Source organism: Passer montanus, unplaced genomic scaffold, assembly GCF_014805655.1.
Source record: "Passer montanus isolate IOZ18808 unplaced genomic scaffold, ASM1480565v1 scaffold50, whole genome shotgun sequence".
NCBI classification, from domain to species: domain Eukaryota; kingdom Metazoa; phylum Chordata; class Aves; order Passeriformes; family Passeridae; genus Passer; species Passer montanus.
The window spans coordinates 200,967-220,492 of NW_024369930.1; the positions used below are offsets into that span (position 1 = coordinate 200,967).

Below are 19,526 nucleotides of genomic sequence, written 5' to 3' on the forward strand. Positions count from 1 at the left end.
GATTTTAGAGAATTAGGTCTTGGTAGGCTCAGGAGAAGGAGGAAGCAGCAATGCAATATGCTCAGCATCCTTCTCTGCCCATATAGCATGAGGACAAGCCTGAGATCATCTCATCCTGCTCATTTTTAACCATCTGTGTCAGAGGGGGCTGGTGGAGGCACTGTTAAGCTGCAGCAGATGTTGAAAGTTGGGGGTTTATTTTGCCACAAGTAAGGCAACTGTCTAGGTATGTAGACAAGAGGAACAGAGGTGAATCTTAAAATTCCCAGGAACCATTATGCTGACAGAGAGATGCACCTGATTGTAGTCACTGACCTTGTGTTTTTATTAACAGATACAAAATGACCAGTGTAAAGAAATGGAGTCCACAGCAGACAAATGGGTGAAGCTCACAGACAATGGGGAATGGGGCTCTCATTCTGTAAGTGCGTGAAAAGTTCCTTCATTAAGTTTTTTTTCCATTTATAAATGTCTGTAATTTCCTCTGTCCAGATACCAAAAATGGGCAGCTCCTGTGAATGCATTTGAAGAAGCAGAACTTTCCTAGTACTGAGGGGAAAAGTCATGGAGATCCCTAAGGGGCTGATCCCGAAGGAAATTATATAGATGCAAGACTTTGTATTGATTTCCCTGGGATTTGAATTAAGTGTTTCATGAGGTTAAATAGATTTATGCAAATTGCATGCCACAATCACTCTGCGTGATTGTAATTGGAATCTTGTACAGCAGTTGTTTGCTCATGAGAACACAAGATTATTCTCTGTGTCTTGGCAGAACAGTGGGGTGTGTACGTGGAGACAAGCAGGATGGGCATTTCATTCTCAAGTGTGTGCAGAAGAGCTGGACTGCACCCAACTTCTGCTCCATGGGGGCTTGTGTGAAAACCAGCTGGCAGCACCAGGGTGGCTCCTGCAGCAGGGATATGAGCCTGTCCATGCTGGGGGCAGGAGCCCTGTGGCTGGCCCGTGACCCAGCTGGCTGAGTTTGCCCTGTGAGCATCATGTTCACAGGATCATGTGCAGACCAGCTCACCAGATGAGGCCTGGCTTCCACGACACCATCACACCCTTGTCCCCAGAGCCCTATCAGCAAAGGCCCAGCATAGGGGACATTATGCCAGAAGAAAAAGGCTTTTGTGTGCATAGGCAGCAGCACACTCTCTGTTTTCCATGGTGTGCTTTCCCTCCTAGAGGACAAACTGTATTCCTGAGCCAGCTCTGGTTGGAGTGCCTGTTAGGTCAGGTGCAAGACCAGTGCAGGTTACACTGGGAGGCTGGAATGTTGGCTGAGGAGGGATGAGTGGCATGACTGAGAGGTAAATCCAAGGCCAGGGCATTGACTTGGGTAAGCTGAGGGATGCAGGCAGTCTGCATGGGAGATGGTGCCATCTGAACTTGTCATCTGGGGTGTGCAAGTGTTCTCACTGTCTATGGAAGTTGGGGTGGCTGGCTGAAATGTAGACATAGGAGTTGGTGAGGTGATGATGCTGGCTGTCCTGAAGAGCCTTTTATGCAAATGCTGTCAAGGTGTTTCTGTGAGCACAATTTTCCAGGTGCTGCAGTGTCTGCTCTCAGCAGGTGGGTCCTGCTGCACTGGAGCTGGTGGTGGGTACCTCACCTCACCTCGCACAACCTGATGCCTGTTTCAGTATGGTCCCAGCTCTCCTGTTACACGTGATAGCTCAGCTCTCCTTTGCCCCTATGGGCAGCAGATGTTTGGGTGTGGCAGATACAATATGCTGTAATTCCACTTTCCTAAATTTTTCAACTCCTTATCCTGGGTGAACAAAAACTGTGGTCCTGCAGGCCTGCTGTAAATCACATTATCCTGGACCCTTATGCTGGTAGAGTTTGTCCCTTCTCTTGGGTGAAAATATAGCACTTTCAGGCCATTATCCTGTGTTGGCACTAAGCATCTTATGCTGAGCTAGAAGATATGGAACAGTTTTGCAGGCTAGGCAAGGGCTTGGTGAACCTGCTGCTTTTAGTGATGAGAGTGATACAGTAGTTAGGCAAATGAGTTGAAGGCAGAAGGCACCAAAACTGCTGCTGGAGGAGTTTTCCTGCCTTCCTACTGCCCTTTACCTCAGCCATGATGCCACCAACCCACCACCCTTCCACAGGGGGTGTGCAGTCACTTGCTGCACCACGCCATGAAAACAAGTGGGTCAGGGCAGTGAGAAAACAGGTTGTTTTCTGCATCTCATTTGCTATTTGCAGTCAGAAGTGAGCAGGAGGGATGAGACTGCTGCTGGAGATAGCCAGGGTTTGTGCCTGCCTTACTGGTCACGATACTGTTACATGCAGACAGAGCTTGTTTTTTAAAAGCTATAATCAAAACTTGCTTGTGAACTGGATTTTCAAACTCTGGGTCATGTTGAGTTTCTTTATAAAAAGGTATCTCAAGGCTTTAAAAACAAACTGATTGACTATATCAGAACATAAGGCTGGAGATAAAAGCTTCTGAGTGCCAGGGATAATTGGATAAAGACAGGAACAGCTTTTTCCAAATTCTGCTTACAACAAGGTCAGAAACAGCTCTTGGTGTTTTTCCAACTGGGGTGTTGAGAAACATTTTCATAAAGCACATTTTGGCACTCCTCAGATATGTCTGTACAGCATCTGTCTATTGTTTTACATTACCTCTTGACCCACTAAACAGCACAGTAAAAGCTACTAGGATGCAAGAAATTTGAATGGAAGTAGGAAATAAAACAGTGTCTTGGCAAGGGGATGTTTGCTAACTCACATGTGTTGTTGCAGGTAACTCTAAAATCAGGTAGCAATATATTATACTGGAGAACAACAGGGATTCTCATGGGCGCCAAAGTTGTAAAACCAGTTTTAGTGAAGAACATCACAATTGAAGGTAAGTAGAATTTGTCTTTGAGGTTTTATCTCTTTTATCACAGTGTTTGTCAAGTGCTATTTCTACTGCTGTGCCTACCGCAATGAAGTGGCTTTTTTTAACCCCTTGTCCCCTCTCTCCTCCTCTGAAGAGTAGAAACAGAACAGCAAAAGTTCAGTGAGGAAAGGCTGAAAAATTAGTTTATCTGGAAAATGTTGCCATCTGCTGGAGAAGACTGGATTAGCAAATAGAGAAAAATTAATAACCAGGTTTTCTTTATTATAGAATAGAAAGACTGTGGTTATTGGTAAGCCTCTCAACAGGGATAAATTGATATATGTCATAACAGTGACAGTTGAATTTATATTCAAATGATCTGTTTTATATGTAATTGCTCTTTTGGTCCTGGTCTAAGTGTAATAAAACTGGGAGTGTCATATAAGGTTCTTAGATGGGTCAGACTTTAATTGAGGTATAAACATTAAAGACCTAAAAGTCAGCAAAGCCAGTGTCTTAAGTGAGTGGTGAAACTGAGTGTGGTTTTATACTGTTTTATACAGCTGGTTTGCTCTCAGCCATAAGCCCAGGTAAGCAGCAGTTACAGATGGGTCTCTTTCAGTGCTTTATCCAGAATTTTTCTTACAGGAGTTGCGTACACGTCTGAATGCTTCGCGTGCAAGCCCGGTACCTTCAGCGACAAACCAGGTGCATCTGGCTGCCAGGTGTGCCCACGAGACACTTATTCTGAGAAAGGGGCTAAAGAGTGCACCAAGTGTGAAGAAGAAATGTATTATGCAGGTACATAAACCAAGTGGGACAAGCAGAACCAGGAAGGTCGGAGTATGTGCAGTCAGCAGCTGTTCAGATGTGAGCGCGGCTGCATCCAGCAATGAGAGTCTCCAGCTGATATGTAAAGGGGAAATTATTGACTTCCCAAAGTGTGCAGAGGGCACATAGATACGTAATGGGCCACAGTCAAATGTTGTTAGTGTCATCAGTGTTAACATGAAGGGATGGAGACCTTTATGACCAGGAAGGGGATAGTTCTTCTGAAGGATAGAGCAGTCATGCTGTGCCCTCTCCTGGTAATTTGTGTTATAGGATGGCAATGACACGAATTTTCTTCATCACTGCCTTCAGCCTTAACATGTTTTCAGGAGTGTCCTTTCCAAACGCTCTCTCCTGGCCTGCCCCTGCCTCCTGTGGGGTTGGAGAATGGGGTGATCTAGTTGCAAAACCTAGTCCCAAAGTCCTCTGTGTTTCCAGCTATGGTGAGGTGGTGATCTTCAAATGACATGATCTTAATCTATTCTTCATAGTCAAAAGGTCTTCAGAGTTCTTCCTTGTAGTAGTTTTAGAAAATTCTTGAAGAATCAGTTACTGACCATAGCACCTGCTATTACCCATGATTGTAAATGCTTGGGGACCTGTGCCTCTGATCACAGTGGGAATGGAAATATCGCAAAATTGTCTGGCAAGAGAAAAAATTGTAAGGAACTTTCTACAGGATTAGAGTGGTTTTGTTCCTTATCAAGTGAGAAAATATTTCCATGCTTGCTAAACGTACAAATTTTTGTTTGGTGGAATCATAAAGTGGTTTGGCTTGGAAAGGACCTTAGAAATCATCTTGTTTCACCCCCTGTGCCATGGGCAGGGAATTTTCCACTAGACCAGCTTGCTCAAAGCCCTATCCAACCAGGCCTTAACTGTTTCCAGAGATGGGATATTCACAACTTTTCTGGGTGACCTATTCCAGTGTCTCACCATCCTCAGAGTAAAAAACGTCTTCCTAATAATTGTCCCTGCATATACTGATTCAGGGGAACTGGGACCATACTGAAACATGCATCAGTGAATTTCAGTGTGACAGTATAAGCACAGCTAGTATTTCTCCTGTTCCCCTGCTTCATTTCATGGGAAGGCTCATGCTGACACCATTAAGAGCTTGATCTTTCATTTTTGTTTTATAATTTTCTGCTGACTCATTTTAACCTCCAGATTTCAAGCTTGTTATATTTGTTTCCAGAGACCATTTGATAGTTTAATATCCTGTTTCTCACCTTTTCTTTTAGAGGAGGGATCCAGTGCATGCATAGAGCGACCTCCATGCACAAGCAAAGACTTTTTCCAGATACATACCCCATGTGATAAGGAGGGAAAAGTAAGTAGAAGGCTTGATACTATTTTTAAGCTCACTGACCTTATTGCTATCTCTGCATTTGAAAGCAAGCTAGTTCTTTTTAGGAATCCATTGCCCAATTACTTTCCCAATTTTGCTTCCAGTATAGAATCTGTGGCTTTGGGCTTGTCCTTTGCCTGCCCTCTCTGCAGCCTTTATCCCTCTGTCAGTATCTGACAGGTCTGGGTCTGCCTGAGGGATGTGTTTTGGTGAGATGATAAGCTCCTTGCACTTGTGAAGGGTCTGATGGGTCACTAGGCTGCTTCCATACTTCCACACTGCTTGAACACAGGGTGAATTACTGTCCCAGCATAAGCCCATCTCTCTAGTTTTTAATAATCTTTCTGGCATACTTTAAGCTTGTGATGACTGTCCCTGCAGTGCCCAGGCATAATTCAGGTGATACCATGGCCCGGGAGCATTGGATATGACCATCTCTATTTCAGGTGGAGGAGTGTTTGGTATGAAGTGTGTCATGTCCCTTGGTTTTAGCATCAGGGACAGGTTAAACTCTTGCCTGTGGTCAGGTAAAATAATGGTATATAGATAGTCTAGAGTGTTCATGTGTGTCAGCTTAGCTGGTAATGTGCTTGTCCTATGGGATGCCTCAAATCACCTGGGCTCTCAGGACATTGTTTCACCCAAAGACCTTAGATGTACTTGGTCTCATGGAGGGACCTCCTGGTGGAGCAGCCTGGCTTTGTCCTAGCAGTTAAGTGGAATTTTTGGAGGAATTTGGAGAAGAAACTGCTGTTTACTGCTGTAGGAAGCTCACAGAAGTGGACACATGGTCAGGCCTGTTTCATGTCTTTCCCATCTCTCAGATGTAATTGCAAATAGTCAGATTCCCTAACACCTGTATGTTGCTGGCCTAATATTTGCTGGCAGGATTGAGTATTTTGGAGTCTCCTGAGCGGTGAGTTCTAAAATGCAGCTGAGATATCCTATGCTTTGATCATGAAGCATCAGTAAGTTTAGCCCCAGAGCTGTCAGGCTCTGCAACCTGGTCTTGACTCACTGATTTCAGCTCTGTTAACTGTCTCTAATGACTCAAGAAATTAGCAGCAGTGTTCATGGCTAAACCCCCAGGTACAGCTTTAATTGCAGCTTCCTGTGGATTGTTCTGTCACTGCTCTGTGTGGTCCAAGTCTCCCTGACACTGAACAAGTTCCTGTTATTGACCCTTTTCCACTGACCTTTCCCTTTACTAATGGATATCATTAAAATGCAAAGTGGGTTTTTCTGCAGACAGCCTTCACTGTCCAGTTGCAATGACAGCAGCAGGTGTCACAGGCACACAGATACTGGCTGAGTTTTCAGGGTTGGTTTCATTGCTCTGCATGTCTGGAAATTGGTTCAGGTTTGCTGTATTCCACAGCCATCTCTCCATGTGATGCAGCTCAATGGGAGGCCCTGGCTCTGCAGGCCATCTACAGGAGAACAGTGGCTGTAAAGGACCAGCATATTGATCCATGGTTGCTAAAATAAGCCAGGTTTTCACTGAAAATAGATTGTTGTCTCCCTTCTGCTATCTCACTCCATGTGTAGAAGGGACCTCTGGACACTTTTATGCACTTTACTCTTGACTTGTCATCTACCTGCTGATTTAAAAATCCCAAGTTGAATGCTTCAGCCCCAGTCTGAGAAACCCCTCACCACACAGCCACAGGCACTCTCTGACCCTCCTCTCCCTGCTCACATGCAGTAGGATTCCTGTGGCAGGCAGTGTGGGCTCTGGGCAGCCACACAGGTGCTTTGCCAGCTCCTGACCCTTTTTGTTTTAAACACTGTGCACTCTGATGCTGCTGAAGCATTTCTGGGGTGATTCTCCAGAAAATCCTCCAAGTGTTCAGGAGCAGCAAGGTCAGGCTGATCCATAGGAAGAGATGCCACTCTGGCAGCAGGAGCAGTCCCTCAGTGCTTGAGGACCCCGTGCCAGTGACCAGATTTAACCAAAGTAGCCAGACAAGGCCATGGAGAAAAGGCAGGACCAGTGCCAAACTGGGACATTGTGTCCATGGGTCAGCCAGGGTGTGGGTCAGCCAGGGAACATGACCTGGCACAGGCATGGCTGCAACAAAGCACAGGCAGGGATGGAGAGTGAGAGCCTCAGCATCACGGGAACTCCCAGGAGCCAGGGCCCAAACCTGAACTGAGGCTTCTCCCAGGTTATTCTTTGAAACCTTTTCAAGAGGGATCAATACTTCAGGTGCTCTGTGTTACCAGAGGGCTAACCCTGAGTGCAAGAAGCTCAACACCCAGGGTGCTAGGGGGTCTGGATTAAATTCACAAGGTGAAATATCCCTTACCTGAGCCTCCAGCCTCAAAGGTCCCTGATTGCTGGGACCAAAGGGTGGAAGTACCCAGAGTGGGAGCTGTGGACAGGTTAAACTCTTTCCAGTTGGGTTTCTCAGCTGTAGAACTCAGCTGAGTTTGATTTTGAGAGGTAAAACCCTTTCAGAGAGAGACACAAAGTCAGATGACATTTGAAACACAACTGTGTGGGTGATGCATTCCACCCAATGCTTCTCCTGAAGACAGAAACTTGTATCCTCAAAGGAGGGTGATGATGAAGAGGTCACATCATGGCAACACCATGGACTGACTCAAGTTATTGTTCATAAACTGCTCCTTATTGATGACAAGGGATTGGAGGGGCTTGGGGAGAGCTCCTGCATAGTTTTGGCATTTTCTCAATAGGTGAAAAATGGCAGGAGAGAAATTGAGGACTTCTCAAAAAACAGGCCAGTATGAATTAAAAATGCAGAATGTTAACAGATGCCTTCCCAATAAAGGGCTTTTATACAGCAAAAGTAATATTTTCTGTTACTGTGGATAAAATGCAGAGATTACATATCCAGTTAGAATTGTTTATCTGATGTTCCTCAGAACCACTTGCATGGAGAAACTTAGTAATTAAAGAGAAATTAAATTTACTAATTAAATAGGAAATTTATTAATTAAATAGTAACTGTTTTAAGCTTCACATTTTTGTTTTGTCCTTAAAGCCTTATATTTTGGAATCTCCTGTGAACCCAGTCACTTCTGTTGCCTTACCCGCACTTCCCTTTATTGTCCTGTGTGTTCAAGATCTGTTTTTGGCCTCAAATGATGGGAACATCCTAATTTAGTTTATAAGGGGGACCTTCATTGGTGCATCTAGTCCTAAAACTTCATGGTACATCGTGTGAGCTCAGTGTCTTCTCGTTCCAGACTCAGATCATGTACAAGTGGATTGAACCCAAGATCTGCAGAGAGGATCTCCCTGATGCATTGACCCTACCTCCTTCTGGAGAGAGGCAGGACTGTCCACCCTGCAATCCTGGCTTTTACAACAATGCCTCATCTTCCTGTACTCCTTGCCCACCAGGCACATTTTCAGATGGGACACAGGGTAGGAGTCTGCAAAAAATTCTGTGTGTCTCCAAAAGCAGTCATCTGCTTGCATGTGACTTAGTTTAGTGACACATCATCCTAAACCAGTGTTCATTTTGTGTTAAATACTTGTTAAATAACACTGGAGAGCACAATGTGGATATCTGTTGTCTCTCCTGAGTCCTTTCTTATCAGGAATTGCTGCTCTAAGTTGACCTGCTGTGTTCTGGATGCATTTCTTGGCTGATATAAATATACTGAGAATTTTTTAAGGGATTCTGAGAGGGGAATCAGACTTTTCCAGTCAGCAATTCCTCCTCAACCATTCTCCTATCCATGCCAAATTCTTTCCTGCAAAAACCTCATTTTAAGCCCAGTCAGATGAATACCCTGCCAATATTGTCTAGCCTAAACTCTGGCTTGTTCATTCTGAGATGCATTGGCCCAGTGGTCCCCTACAGCATTTTGTGGGAACTCTTGTTTATCAAACTTGCAGCTGAATCTATTAAAGAGTAAGTGTGACTTGAGGGGGGCAGTTGCAGATTACTTAACACGACGTTATGATCTACACTTTACAAAATGCTGGTCTCACTTTCACTCTCCTGGTCCTGATAAGTCTTTGACTGTTTAACTACAAAGAAATAAATTATTTTATTTGCTTATTACTTTCACCAGAGAGTAAAGTGGTGTCTATGTCCTTCAAAGCACTGTTTGACACGTGCCTTGGCTGTGTGATATCCTTTTCTGTCCTCTCACCCTTAGAGTGCAAAGCCTGCCCTGCTGGGACTGAACCAGCTCTTGGGTTTGAGTACAAGTGGTGGAACATCCTGCCAGGAAACATGAAGACATCTTGCTTTAATGTTGGCAACTCCAAGTGTGATGGGATGAATGGTGAGCCCAACTCCCTGAGTCGTGTCCCTGCCTCCTGCACGGGTGCTGTTGTAATGGAGCACCCATCAAAATGGGTGTGCTCCTGCCTGCATGACTCACAGCACATTTCCTGCCTTTCCTTCAGTTGCACCAGGCTTGAAGTTTCGTGTGGGAAGCAATGTCACAGTATCACAAAGGAATAAAAAAATCTCTTGTATACCAGAGGAGGGCAGGAGCTGCAGCCTGTGTGAAGTTCCCTCAGCAAAGACCTATCCCAAACTGGCTTTAATGCATCTACAGATGCACTCATATCCCCATTGAAAAAAGCATTTTTGTCTTGTCCCTTGTTTATCTAATTTTCTGCTTTGTGATAACTGTGCCCATCGAGGTCATGCATAATTCTTTTGGAAAACTCAATTACAGTCTGTAATTTTATTCCTTTAGTGCTCGGAGCTTTCTCTCTGCACATGTGCTAAAATTGCAGCAGAGAGCAGTCACAGCTCGCTGGTGAAAATGATCCTGTTTGGGACTTCTCCAACCTTCTTTGACAGATTTTCCTCAGTCTGATCCACCCTGTCAGACGGATGTAACTCAAGCTTTGAATTATGTGTGTTGAACAGAGGGGAACTGAAGTATGTGCTTAACATTTAACACACAGATTCCCTGATTCATCTGTTTTAAAGCTGAAAGATATTGGATGGATTATCCCCCTTGAGCTGCACAGCACAGATCAGGGAATGTCAATTGCTTTGCTGATTTGAAAGGTGAAAATTGCCCGTAAAATCAGTGGTTCATACAATTGCTAAAATTCTTCATTCAAATCATCATGATATTGTTCTGTAGTTTATATCTTTAAAATACAGTGACATACTGAATTGTTTAAAAATTATGGTAACACAGATTTCTTTTGCCACCCATTTATTGATTTTTTTTTTTCTTTTTCTGTCCTGTGAAGGTTGGGAGGTGGCTGGTGATCACATCCAGAGTGGGGCAGGAGGCTCTGACAATGACTATCTTATCTTGAGCCTGCACATCCCAGGATTTAAGTAAGGAATGGGATATTTTTTCATCTATTTCTCAGTCATTTCTGTCTCTTATACCTCTTTCACACTATCCCAGGGATGATCTGAGTCTTCCTTTCTGAAGTGGAATAATGCAATGAATAAGAGACAAGAGGAATCTTGAATTTTATTTCCATGTCCCCTGTTTGTTCATTGAGGCAGGCAAGCGTGTGGGACCTTGGTTTTTAGCAGTATTTGCTTCAGTCTAAGATGCAGCCAGTTAACTGTCTGGAAACTGAGAAAAGATATTGCTATCCCTCTGTTTCTAAATGATTCCACAGTAACCAGCTAAACCTGCCATGGGGTGGATACTGGAGCCTGCCCTAAAAGCATTTTAGTGAAAAGCAAGTTACTTTGCCCTGTGGCTCTAGGCAGCCTCCACAGTCTGTGCTTCCTTTGGAGGCAGTGGGGAAATGCAGGCACTGCAGGAGAATGGGAATGCCACCACTCCTGCATGCTCAGACAGGCTGAAATACCTGCTTGAAGTGCTTGTGTCTCTGTCAAAAGAGAGAGCTTAGAGAGCTTAGACTCCTAGCTCAGACCAGGTGCTGAATGTTGAGACCAGCAAGGTGTGGAAGATGAACCTCACCCTCCCTCTGCTGTTTTCCAGCTGAGGCAGATGCAATTACATTGGTGTAAATCACTTGATGTATGTAATGTGTTTTAATAATAAGGCTCCCTACCAATATAGTCAAATTTGGGTGTTCATTATAAGTAGGGGCGTGTACAATTAAGAACTCAGACACTTAAAAAATGACCTTGCTGCACCTGGTAATCAGTGCAGAGGCTCCCACCATTCTGCAAGGACAGGTTTTCTGTCACAGGACTTTGATGGCTTCACTGTACAAAAAGGAATTTGAAGGATTGACTGCTGCCTGTCTGGAGAGCACTGTATAAACATTTTGTTCCTTCTCTGTGAAACAGACCTCCAACATCAGTGACGGGAGCAACTGGGTCAGAACTGGGACGGATTACTTTTATTTTTGAGACCATCTGTTCAGCAGATTGTGTGCTGTACTTTATGGCAGTAAGTGAGACCTCTTGCTCCATGACTGGGGACTGAGCCTGGTATTCCACAAGTCACTTTAATACCTCTGCATAGGTGTGGTTAGTTGCACTTGGTTTATTATGATTAAACACAGCATTAGTTTAGTATCTGCAGTGCCCTTGCAGGATGGATTTAATGAATGACCTAGTGAAATTCCTCCAACACGTGAGTTGTGAACCATTCCTGGCTATCTGTATCTACTTTTATTCTAAAAGTAATGATTGGATACTAAGGAGCCAAATTTTCCTCTGTTAAATTGAGTGATGAAATTGTCAGTGTCTCTTGTTCCATTGAGTTAGTGTCTAGTGCCAGTGACAAATGAAGATCTGGGACAGAGGAATGGGAAGAGGGCAGTTTGGAAATTTAGACTTGATCCTATAAGTGACCTGGAGGATCAGTGGAGCAGCAGACAGATGTTTGTTTGAATATCCACTAGCTGAGGAAGACAAATGGATCTGCAATGGCTCCCTTGCCCCTTCCACTGAAAGGGGAAGCTGGTTCTTTTTGGTATTTAGTGGCTCTTTAAAGGAACCTGCTATTAACTTAAAGAGAATTGAGTGGAGATTTGGTGGCAATTTAGAACAGTCTGAAAATTTGTCAGTCGTGCAAAACAAAATAAGTATGTTTGCTTTATTAAACGTTAAATGCAGTTGTGGAGTCCTTTTTATATGCTAATCTCTAGATCATAAAATATTAGTGCTTAGTGTAGTATGACCACACTTTTTTGTTGTTCCTTTTTTTTTTGTTTTTAATTATGCCCATTTTGTAGGATGTTAATCGAAAAAATACCAATGTGGTGGAATCATGGGAAAAAAGTAAAGAAAGACAATCCTACACTCACATCATCTCCAAAAATGCTTCCTTCACATTCACCTGGGCCTTTCAGAGAATAAATGAGGGCCAAGATGTAAGTACTTCTTTATGTGTGGGGCTTTACAAAACAGCTTTCTTTGGACACTCTCTGGTAGAACTCTAGCCCTCTGTTGAAGCTCACAGGTTTCCCATAAGGGATGAGTGGCTCTCACCACAGAGCAGCCCTGGGAGGCAGCTGTGCATAAACCATCCATGAGGAAGGACAGGGCCGTGGATAAGCTGATCCCTGAATCAGGGATGTGGGCGGTGTCCCAGTGCCACGGTGTGGTGACACCAGGGTGGTTTCCTTGGCTCTCGTTCCAGAGCAGGCAGTTCATCAATGACATGGCCAAGATCTACTCCATCACGGTGACCAACGCAGTGGATGGAGTGGCCTCTTCTTGCCGGGCCTGTGCCCTGGGCTCCCAGCAGTCGGGCTCGTCCTGCGTGCCCTGTCCTCCAGGACACTACATCGAGAAGGAGAGCAGCCTGTGCAAGGAGTGTCCAGCCAACACCTTCCTGTCCATCCACCAGGTGTACGGCACGGAGGCCTGCATCCCATGTGGGCCTGGCAGCAAGAGCACCAAGGTACCGAGCCTGAGCTGTTGTGTTGCACTAAATAGTTTAATTAGTTGTTGCTTTGCACTGCGTGATTAGAAATTTGCACAGAGTAGTCTTTATATTGCACTGATTAGCTTATGTTATATCACGTGTTTGTTATCCCTTTCCCCCATCCCATGGCCTTTCCCTCACCCATCTCAGTACCCCCTGGTAGTCCCTCCTGGGTTACCCCTTCCCTTGCCACTCCTCACTGGTGTCTCATTGGCTGTGGACCTCTCCCTCTGTCCCCATTTCCCAGGGTATAAAAGTCCCCTGCCACCAGGGAACGCCCTCTTTCTCCCATGGGTTTGTCCACCTGGTGTGTCTCTTGGAATAAAGGAGAACATTTCCCATGTAGAGAACAGTGCTTCTCAACCTTTTACTTTTGTCTATGAATTATCGTGTGGGCAAGGGTCCATAGCTAGCTGGAGTGGACCTCAACAGCCTGGCAGAAGCCACATTAATTCAGGTGGTACCCAACGTGGGTCACGTTAATTCACTGAGTGTTTCTGGGAGATGGGCAGACAGGGTTTGCTGGGCTGGAAGCTCTCAGGGAGCTGCTTCTAGTGCTTTCCTACAGGCATGTGCCTTGTGAGCACTGGTGTATGGCTATAACAATACGCCCACCAAAGGTGTCACTAGTCTAACTTCTGTTTGTAAATAATCAGATAAAAGTGACAACTTCAGCTCAAAAAAGGTTCATTTCAAGAAGCTGTACTGTGAACAGTGTACAAACAGGGCAAGTAGCTACGTTACTTCCACCAAGGCTATCCCAATGCCTGCTCTTTTAAACTCAGGGACTCCCTCAGCTGGATGATGTTTCTGGGCCTTTAGAAACCTGTAACAAGTTCCTCTTGGAACTGTAAGCATAAGTAAATATTTATCATATTCAAGGAGCTGCACAGGTACTGGAAAACCAGCTCCAGTTTGTGTGTATTCTGCCTGTCTTCTGCTGTGTTCATATCCTGCCCTTGTTTCTTGAGCTGTTTCTGTGTTTCCTTTACAAAATGCAAATGTAACCAAGGATGTGTTTTGGTCTGTTTACAGGGATTTAAGCTGGAACATTGGGATCCTAAAACTACCCAGAACAAAAGAAAGCAAGAAATTGCATTCTCTTGGCTAATGCAGCAGACAACAGAAAAACCAGGCTTAGGGAACATTTTAGTCCTGATATGTGATTGCAAGGGACTGAAATGGGAATGGGAATTATCCCAAGGGAAAGATCAGTTACAGGAATAGGACAGAGTTCCCCTTCATCCTTAACAAGGAAAGCAGTCCTGTCTGCACCTGTGCTTTAACTCGAAGGTGAATGGTTTGTTGCTGTTCCATAGCTGTTCTTTAATGGATGCCTCTGCCTTGCAGGACCACTCTGCCTGCTTCAGTGATTGCCTGGTGTCCTATGTCAAGGATAACCAGAGCCTGAATTACAATTTTAGCAACCTCAGCCAGGTGGGCTCGTTGATGAGTGGACCTAGCTTCACTTCCCGAGGGACCAAGTTCTTCCACTTCTTTAACATCAGCCTGTGTGGGAACGAGGTGAGCTCAGCTGGGCTTGGGCGTTGGGAGGATGAACCAATTTGTTGCTTGTGTTGATGCTCTGGGGTAACACTGAGACAGGACAAAGACTCTCTGTCAGCTGAGTTGTCACCAATACTGTGCAAACACTTCCCCTTGGATTTGGCTTTGCAGTGCAAGAGGACTTTTGAGCAGCCAAATGATTTTCCAGAGCAGAGATACTGTCTTACAGGCCATAAATAAAGCTCAGAAGAAAATTCCTATCACATCCCTGCTTTTTCTTTCCTTTGCCTTTAAGTCACTTGCATCATGACCCTGACCTTTGTGTGCTGCCACCCAGGAGCTCAAATGAAGAGTTTGAGTCTTTCAGAGGGCAACTGCTTTCCATATGTATCCCTCATTGCTTCACTGGAGATGTTGTATGCAGAGCCTCTGGTCACCCTGATGTCTGCCAGTGGCCAAGATGCCCAGTGCTGACTTTGCAGCCTTGGACAGTGGCAGAAAAATGTGTTTAGTTTGTGAGTTAAACAGGCTCTGTCTGGAGCTTGGACTGAAGCAGAGCATGTTGTCACACACATAAATGGACTTTTAGAGCAGTACCAGTGTTGTGCATTGTCCCATGAAAGCCAACATGTGTAGTTAACAATCATGCTCAGCCCTGTGAAGTTCTGAACTCTTTTTGCCATGTATCAAAGGATTTGCATGAGTTAAGACAAATGAGTAGTCACATTTCTTTACAGCATTTTGCATACTTTTAGGCTTCTTTTTGTGTTTTAACTGCCACCTGGATTAGAGCTGCTGACAGCTAGATCCACAAATGTAGGTATTTTCTCTCCTCTGTGGATCTGGTCTTCACTTTCCCAAACTACTACAATGGTACTACATTACAACCAACCATATGATTAGGTGGTGAGTACTTGACATTTTGTTAGAAAAACTGAGTCTGGTAATTTGCCTTTCTCTGATTCTAGCACTGTGTTTTAATGTTTATGACATTAAAGCAGTCTTGAAGGCTATATATCTGTTTAGGGATTTCATGTATTTGTGCTTTGAAAATATTTTATCTGGATTAAATCCCAAATAAAGAGGTATTCTACAGTATATCATTTAAAGGCAAGGGAAATAGGGTTTTCCTTTGCAAGCCATTTTACTATGCTCTTCAAGTAAACACTGTGCTGTCAAGATAAACAAAGGAGAGTGTTCTACAGTGCAGATTTCTGATAAGGCACCTGCCAGAGGTGACATTGTATTTCTGAGTCTGTACAAGGCTTTAATGGGAGCTTTGACAATGGCACAGTTTGTTGTGGTTTGTCCCTCTTATGACAGAAACATAGAGACATCAACTTGTTATAAGGTAAAGTAATGAATCTCATCCAGTTTGCAATCATCAAGTTTTCAGTCTGTCTCTTCCCAAACTTTTTCACCCCTTATCAACGACCAACAGCTTCTCCCTTTTTTCCTGATTGTCCACAGGGGAAGAAGATGGCAATTTGCACTGACAACATCACAGATGTTACTCTGAAGGACATGGTTGCAGAATCAGAAGATTTTTCCAATTTTGTGGGAGCTTTTGTCTGCCAGTCCACCATCATCCCATCAGACAGCAAGGGCTTCCGAACAGCCCTGGCTCTGCAGTCCAACAGCCTTGCTGACAGGTTCTTAGGTACATGGTTTGTCTTCTCCTTGTTGCTGTTGTGAATGTACTCTCATGTATTCAGGGCTGCAGAGTAAATCCTTCCTTCCTGGCTCAGCAGCTGCATTACTTTGAGGGAAGGGTGAAGACGCAGCCCAAAATCAGTCTGAGATGGTTCCTGGGCTGTGAAGCAGCTCTGCACAGATGCCTTTGTGTTTTGCTGATGTTTCAGTTCAGCTGATGGCTGGAGAGGAAAAGTAAGGGCTGTGCACATTTTTAGTTTTCTCTTTCTGTGTTATTCGCACTTCCTTGTGCTTGGTCGGGTGGGTCTCATGGTGCATAGCATTTCAGCACAAAAATCTGGAGAATGTAATTAAAAAGCACTGGTTTGCTTTTATGTTCTGTACCCACCTCACTCAGGGCAAGACCAATGACTGTGATAGTCACATTAGTCCAAGTGTTTCTGCCTGTGCCAAGATCCCACTTGGCCAATTTTAGAAGAAGAAACTGATGTGGGGACATAATTAGACAAGGAATCAGGAGGCTTAGGGCAGCACGTGGCTGTGCACATCATTAAGTTTTACATTGGTCCAGATCACAAGTTCCCAGAAGCTGGGGCCAGATGAGACAATGAAGTCATTTGGTCTGCTCACCTATCCATTACAGGCACCGAGTGTTTGTACTTTCTCCCTGGCACTGAGCCCAGAAACTTATGTTTGACAAAAGCACATCTTTGGAAGAGCATTCAACCTGGACTTTTAAGACTTCCAGAAATAACAACTTTGCCACAGTCAGTGGTATTTTTTTCCACTGGTCAAACACCATCTCTCTGTTTGTTTTTAAAGCAGGCTTGTATTCTATTTGAATATCCCTGACTTCAGTTTTCAGCTCTTTATTAGTCTTCCTTCACATCACACCAATGTTTTCCTTCTTCAGGAAATACTTTGTATACGGGAATTGTTATACCCTTCTGATAAACTAAGTACACCGAGTTCTTCTAATTGTCTTGCTATCATGTATTTATTTTGAGCACCTAAATAACTTTTGAGGCTCATTCTACACCTGTAACTTTTTATATTTTTTTAAAGTATGAAATGGAATAGTATTCCAGTATTTCATTTGCTATAATGGCAATAAAAATCACTTTTGTATTTGGAATCCCTGCATCCTTCTTTCTCTAAACTTAAGGGATTTCATGATGGCTTCTTGGATCTCATGCCCACTCTGGATGTTTTTTCAAAGTTACAGTTTCTAAGGGAAAATCTCTCTTTCTTATGACTGGCCTTCAATTCCTGCTGCACTTGTATTATATTATATCTATATATCTTATATTGAGTTTGTTTGGGACCATCTTACTAAGTGAATGAAGCAACCAAGTTGCTCTGCATTTTATTTTTAATCCTCTTAATCTTTGTCTCATCTACACACTTTACTGACATGGATTATAGTTACTTGCAGATCCATGATGTTAATCTTGCATTTTCACACTTCAACATCGATGCCTAGAGAAGCCTGGAGACATTCCACGTTTGATGACAATCTCCCACGGCCAGATAATTTTATAATGACTTAGCTAAATAGTTTTTAATGCAGAGTGTGCGCTTAATTGATAGTACACTGCTAACTTTTTAATTAGAACCTCATGTGGTAATTAGTGAAATACTTGATAAATTTACATAACTTTATTTTAGCAACCAAGTTCATCAGCACTCAAGGAATGAGATCAGATTTGTTCAACAAAAGAGGTTCTCCATAAATTCTTGTTGACTTTCTCTCATTGTGCATCTGTCCATGAACTGAAACCCATTTTCCATTACCATTATTTTATCTCATTGTGAGAGACACATTGTAATTCAGGTCACCATATCCACTCTCCATGAGTCTTTTGATAATTCACTGCCATCAAAAGCTCTGTTAAATGTCACTTTTAGGTATGGGTTTCTAGTTCACAAACATTCATGCCAGTAAATGCTAATGTTGTCTCCTGCCACTAGACGAATGAGAGCAGTCTTTGTATTGAAAAACAAGGAGATAGTCCTGACTTTTTCCTTATGCAACAAAAAAGATGTCAGACTCTTCTGGTGCCTTTTTTTATCTCAGTTGCTAAATTTTTAAATGGTTGAAGTTTGCCTTTCCTAACATAGCAAGGATGTGGACCTGCTGAAGTGAGTCCAGAGGAGGCCAAAACATGGTCAGAGGGCTGATCACCTCTCCGGGGTGACAGGCTGAGAGAACTGGGGTTGTTCAGCCTGGAGAAGAGAAGGATTCAAGGAGATTTTAGAGCATCTTAGAGTACCTAAAGGGGCTGCAAAAGAGCTGGAGCGGGATTTTTTACAAGAGTGTGCAGTGACAGAACAAGGGGGAGTGGCTTCAAACTTAAAGAGAGTAGCTTTAGATTAGATCTGAGGAAGAAATTCTTCCCTGGGGGGGTGGTGAGACAATGGCACAGGTTGCTCAGAGAAGCTGTGGCTGCCCTATCCCTGGAAGGATTCAAGAAGAGATTGGACAGGGTTTTGAGCAACCTGGTCTAGTGAAAGGTGTCACTGCCCAGGGCAGGGGGTTTGGAACAAGATGATCTTTAAGGTCACTCCCAACCCAAACCATGATATTAGTCTGTGATTCTATAAACTGTTTCAAGAACAAATGGACAACTAATTTTTTTCAGCCTTTTCACCAGTTTCTGACCACTACCACTTCTTGTTCTGTCAATTTTTAACTCCTGGGAAGTATGCAGCCCCCTTTGTACAACTCCCTCGTCTGAAATGTTGCAGTGGAGCACCGATATTTTCTGTCTTCTTTGGTTTATGGGGTTGGAAAGATCTCTCTCTCTTTGATTACTTGCACTTTTCTTCCTTTTCAGCTTTTGCTCAAAATCCACGTAGCTCATACACCAGCCTGTCATTTGTTCCAAAATGTGCCATCAAGGCTTGCCTATGATTCCATAATCCTTCTGATTCTTGTTATTTCATATCTCAAAGTACTGCAAATTGCTCAGGTCATTACATGGTTTTGATGTGTGAGGGTTGTACACTCAAGGCAAATGCTCTGATGGGTTGCATCAGATACCTTCAGCAGTTCTTTGCCAGCCTAAATTATTTAATGTTTCTTTAATATCCAGTGACTGCTTTAAATTAATATAAAAGAGTAATAAGTATTTACACAGGTGTTTTATTAACTTTTTTTATTTTGCTATGTCTGCATGAGGAAATCAGTCTGTATGAGAAACATATATATCTGCAAAGTTTAGTTAGAAGGTGTGTGTAATGTACAGCAATGCCATTAAATGTTATTAAGTGAGATCCACACCTTTCTGACTGAGAAAATATTACACATGGATCCCTCAAAAATCCATTAATAAGTTCCTTCTTTTTTTTAAATTTTAATTTTTTTTGTTTCTTAAATTTTAGGAGCTACTGTTGAAACAGTGCTGGAAAATATCAGCATCAAGGCAGATGTGTTTCCTTCCTCTCCAAGCAAAATACCAGATGTGCATTTCTTTTACAAGTAGGTAAAAAGTGCTACTTATTGCTATGTCAGATGTCTTCA

At 43.4% G+C, this 19,526-nt stretch overlaps 1 protein-coding gene across 1 annotated transcript in view; it reads left to right on the forward strand.

The window, feature by feature from the left end:
- Positions 1-19,526, forward strand: part of ELAPOR2 (endosome-lysosome associated apoptosis and autophagy regulator family member 2) — a 95,049-nt gene that overhangs the window by 66,524 nt on the left and 8,999 nt on the right. Inside the window, exons 5-17 of the mRNA XM_039723793.1 lie at positions 335-421; positions 2,763-2,868; positions 3,493-3,645; positions 4,920-5,008; positions 8,240-8,420; positions 9,164-9,292; positions 10,227-10,317; positions 11,257-11,359; positions 12,150-12,287; positions 12,557-12,820; positions 14,195-14,368; positions 15,821-16,010; positions 19,388-19,484. Of these exons, the coding sequence (XP_039579727.1) occupies positions 335-421; positions 2,763-2,868; positions 3,493-3,645; positions 4,920-5,008; positions 8,240-8,420; positions 9,164-9,292; positions 10,227-10,317; positions 11,257-11,359; positions 12,150-12,287; positions 12,557-12,820; positions 14,195-14,368; positions 15,821-16,010; positions 19,388-19,484 (1,802 nt within the window). The remainder of the gene's footprint in view (positions 1-334; positions 422-2,762; positions 2,869-3,492; positions 3,646-4,919; positions 5,009-8,239; positions 8,421-9,163; positions 9,293-10,226; positions 10,318-11,256; positions 11,360-12,149; positions 12,288-12,556; positions 12,821-14,194; positions 14,369-15,820; positions 16,011-19,387; positions 19,485-19,526) is intronic.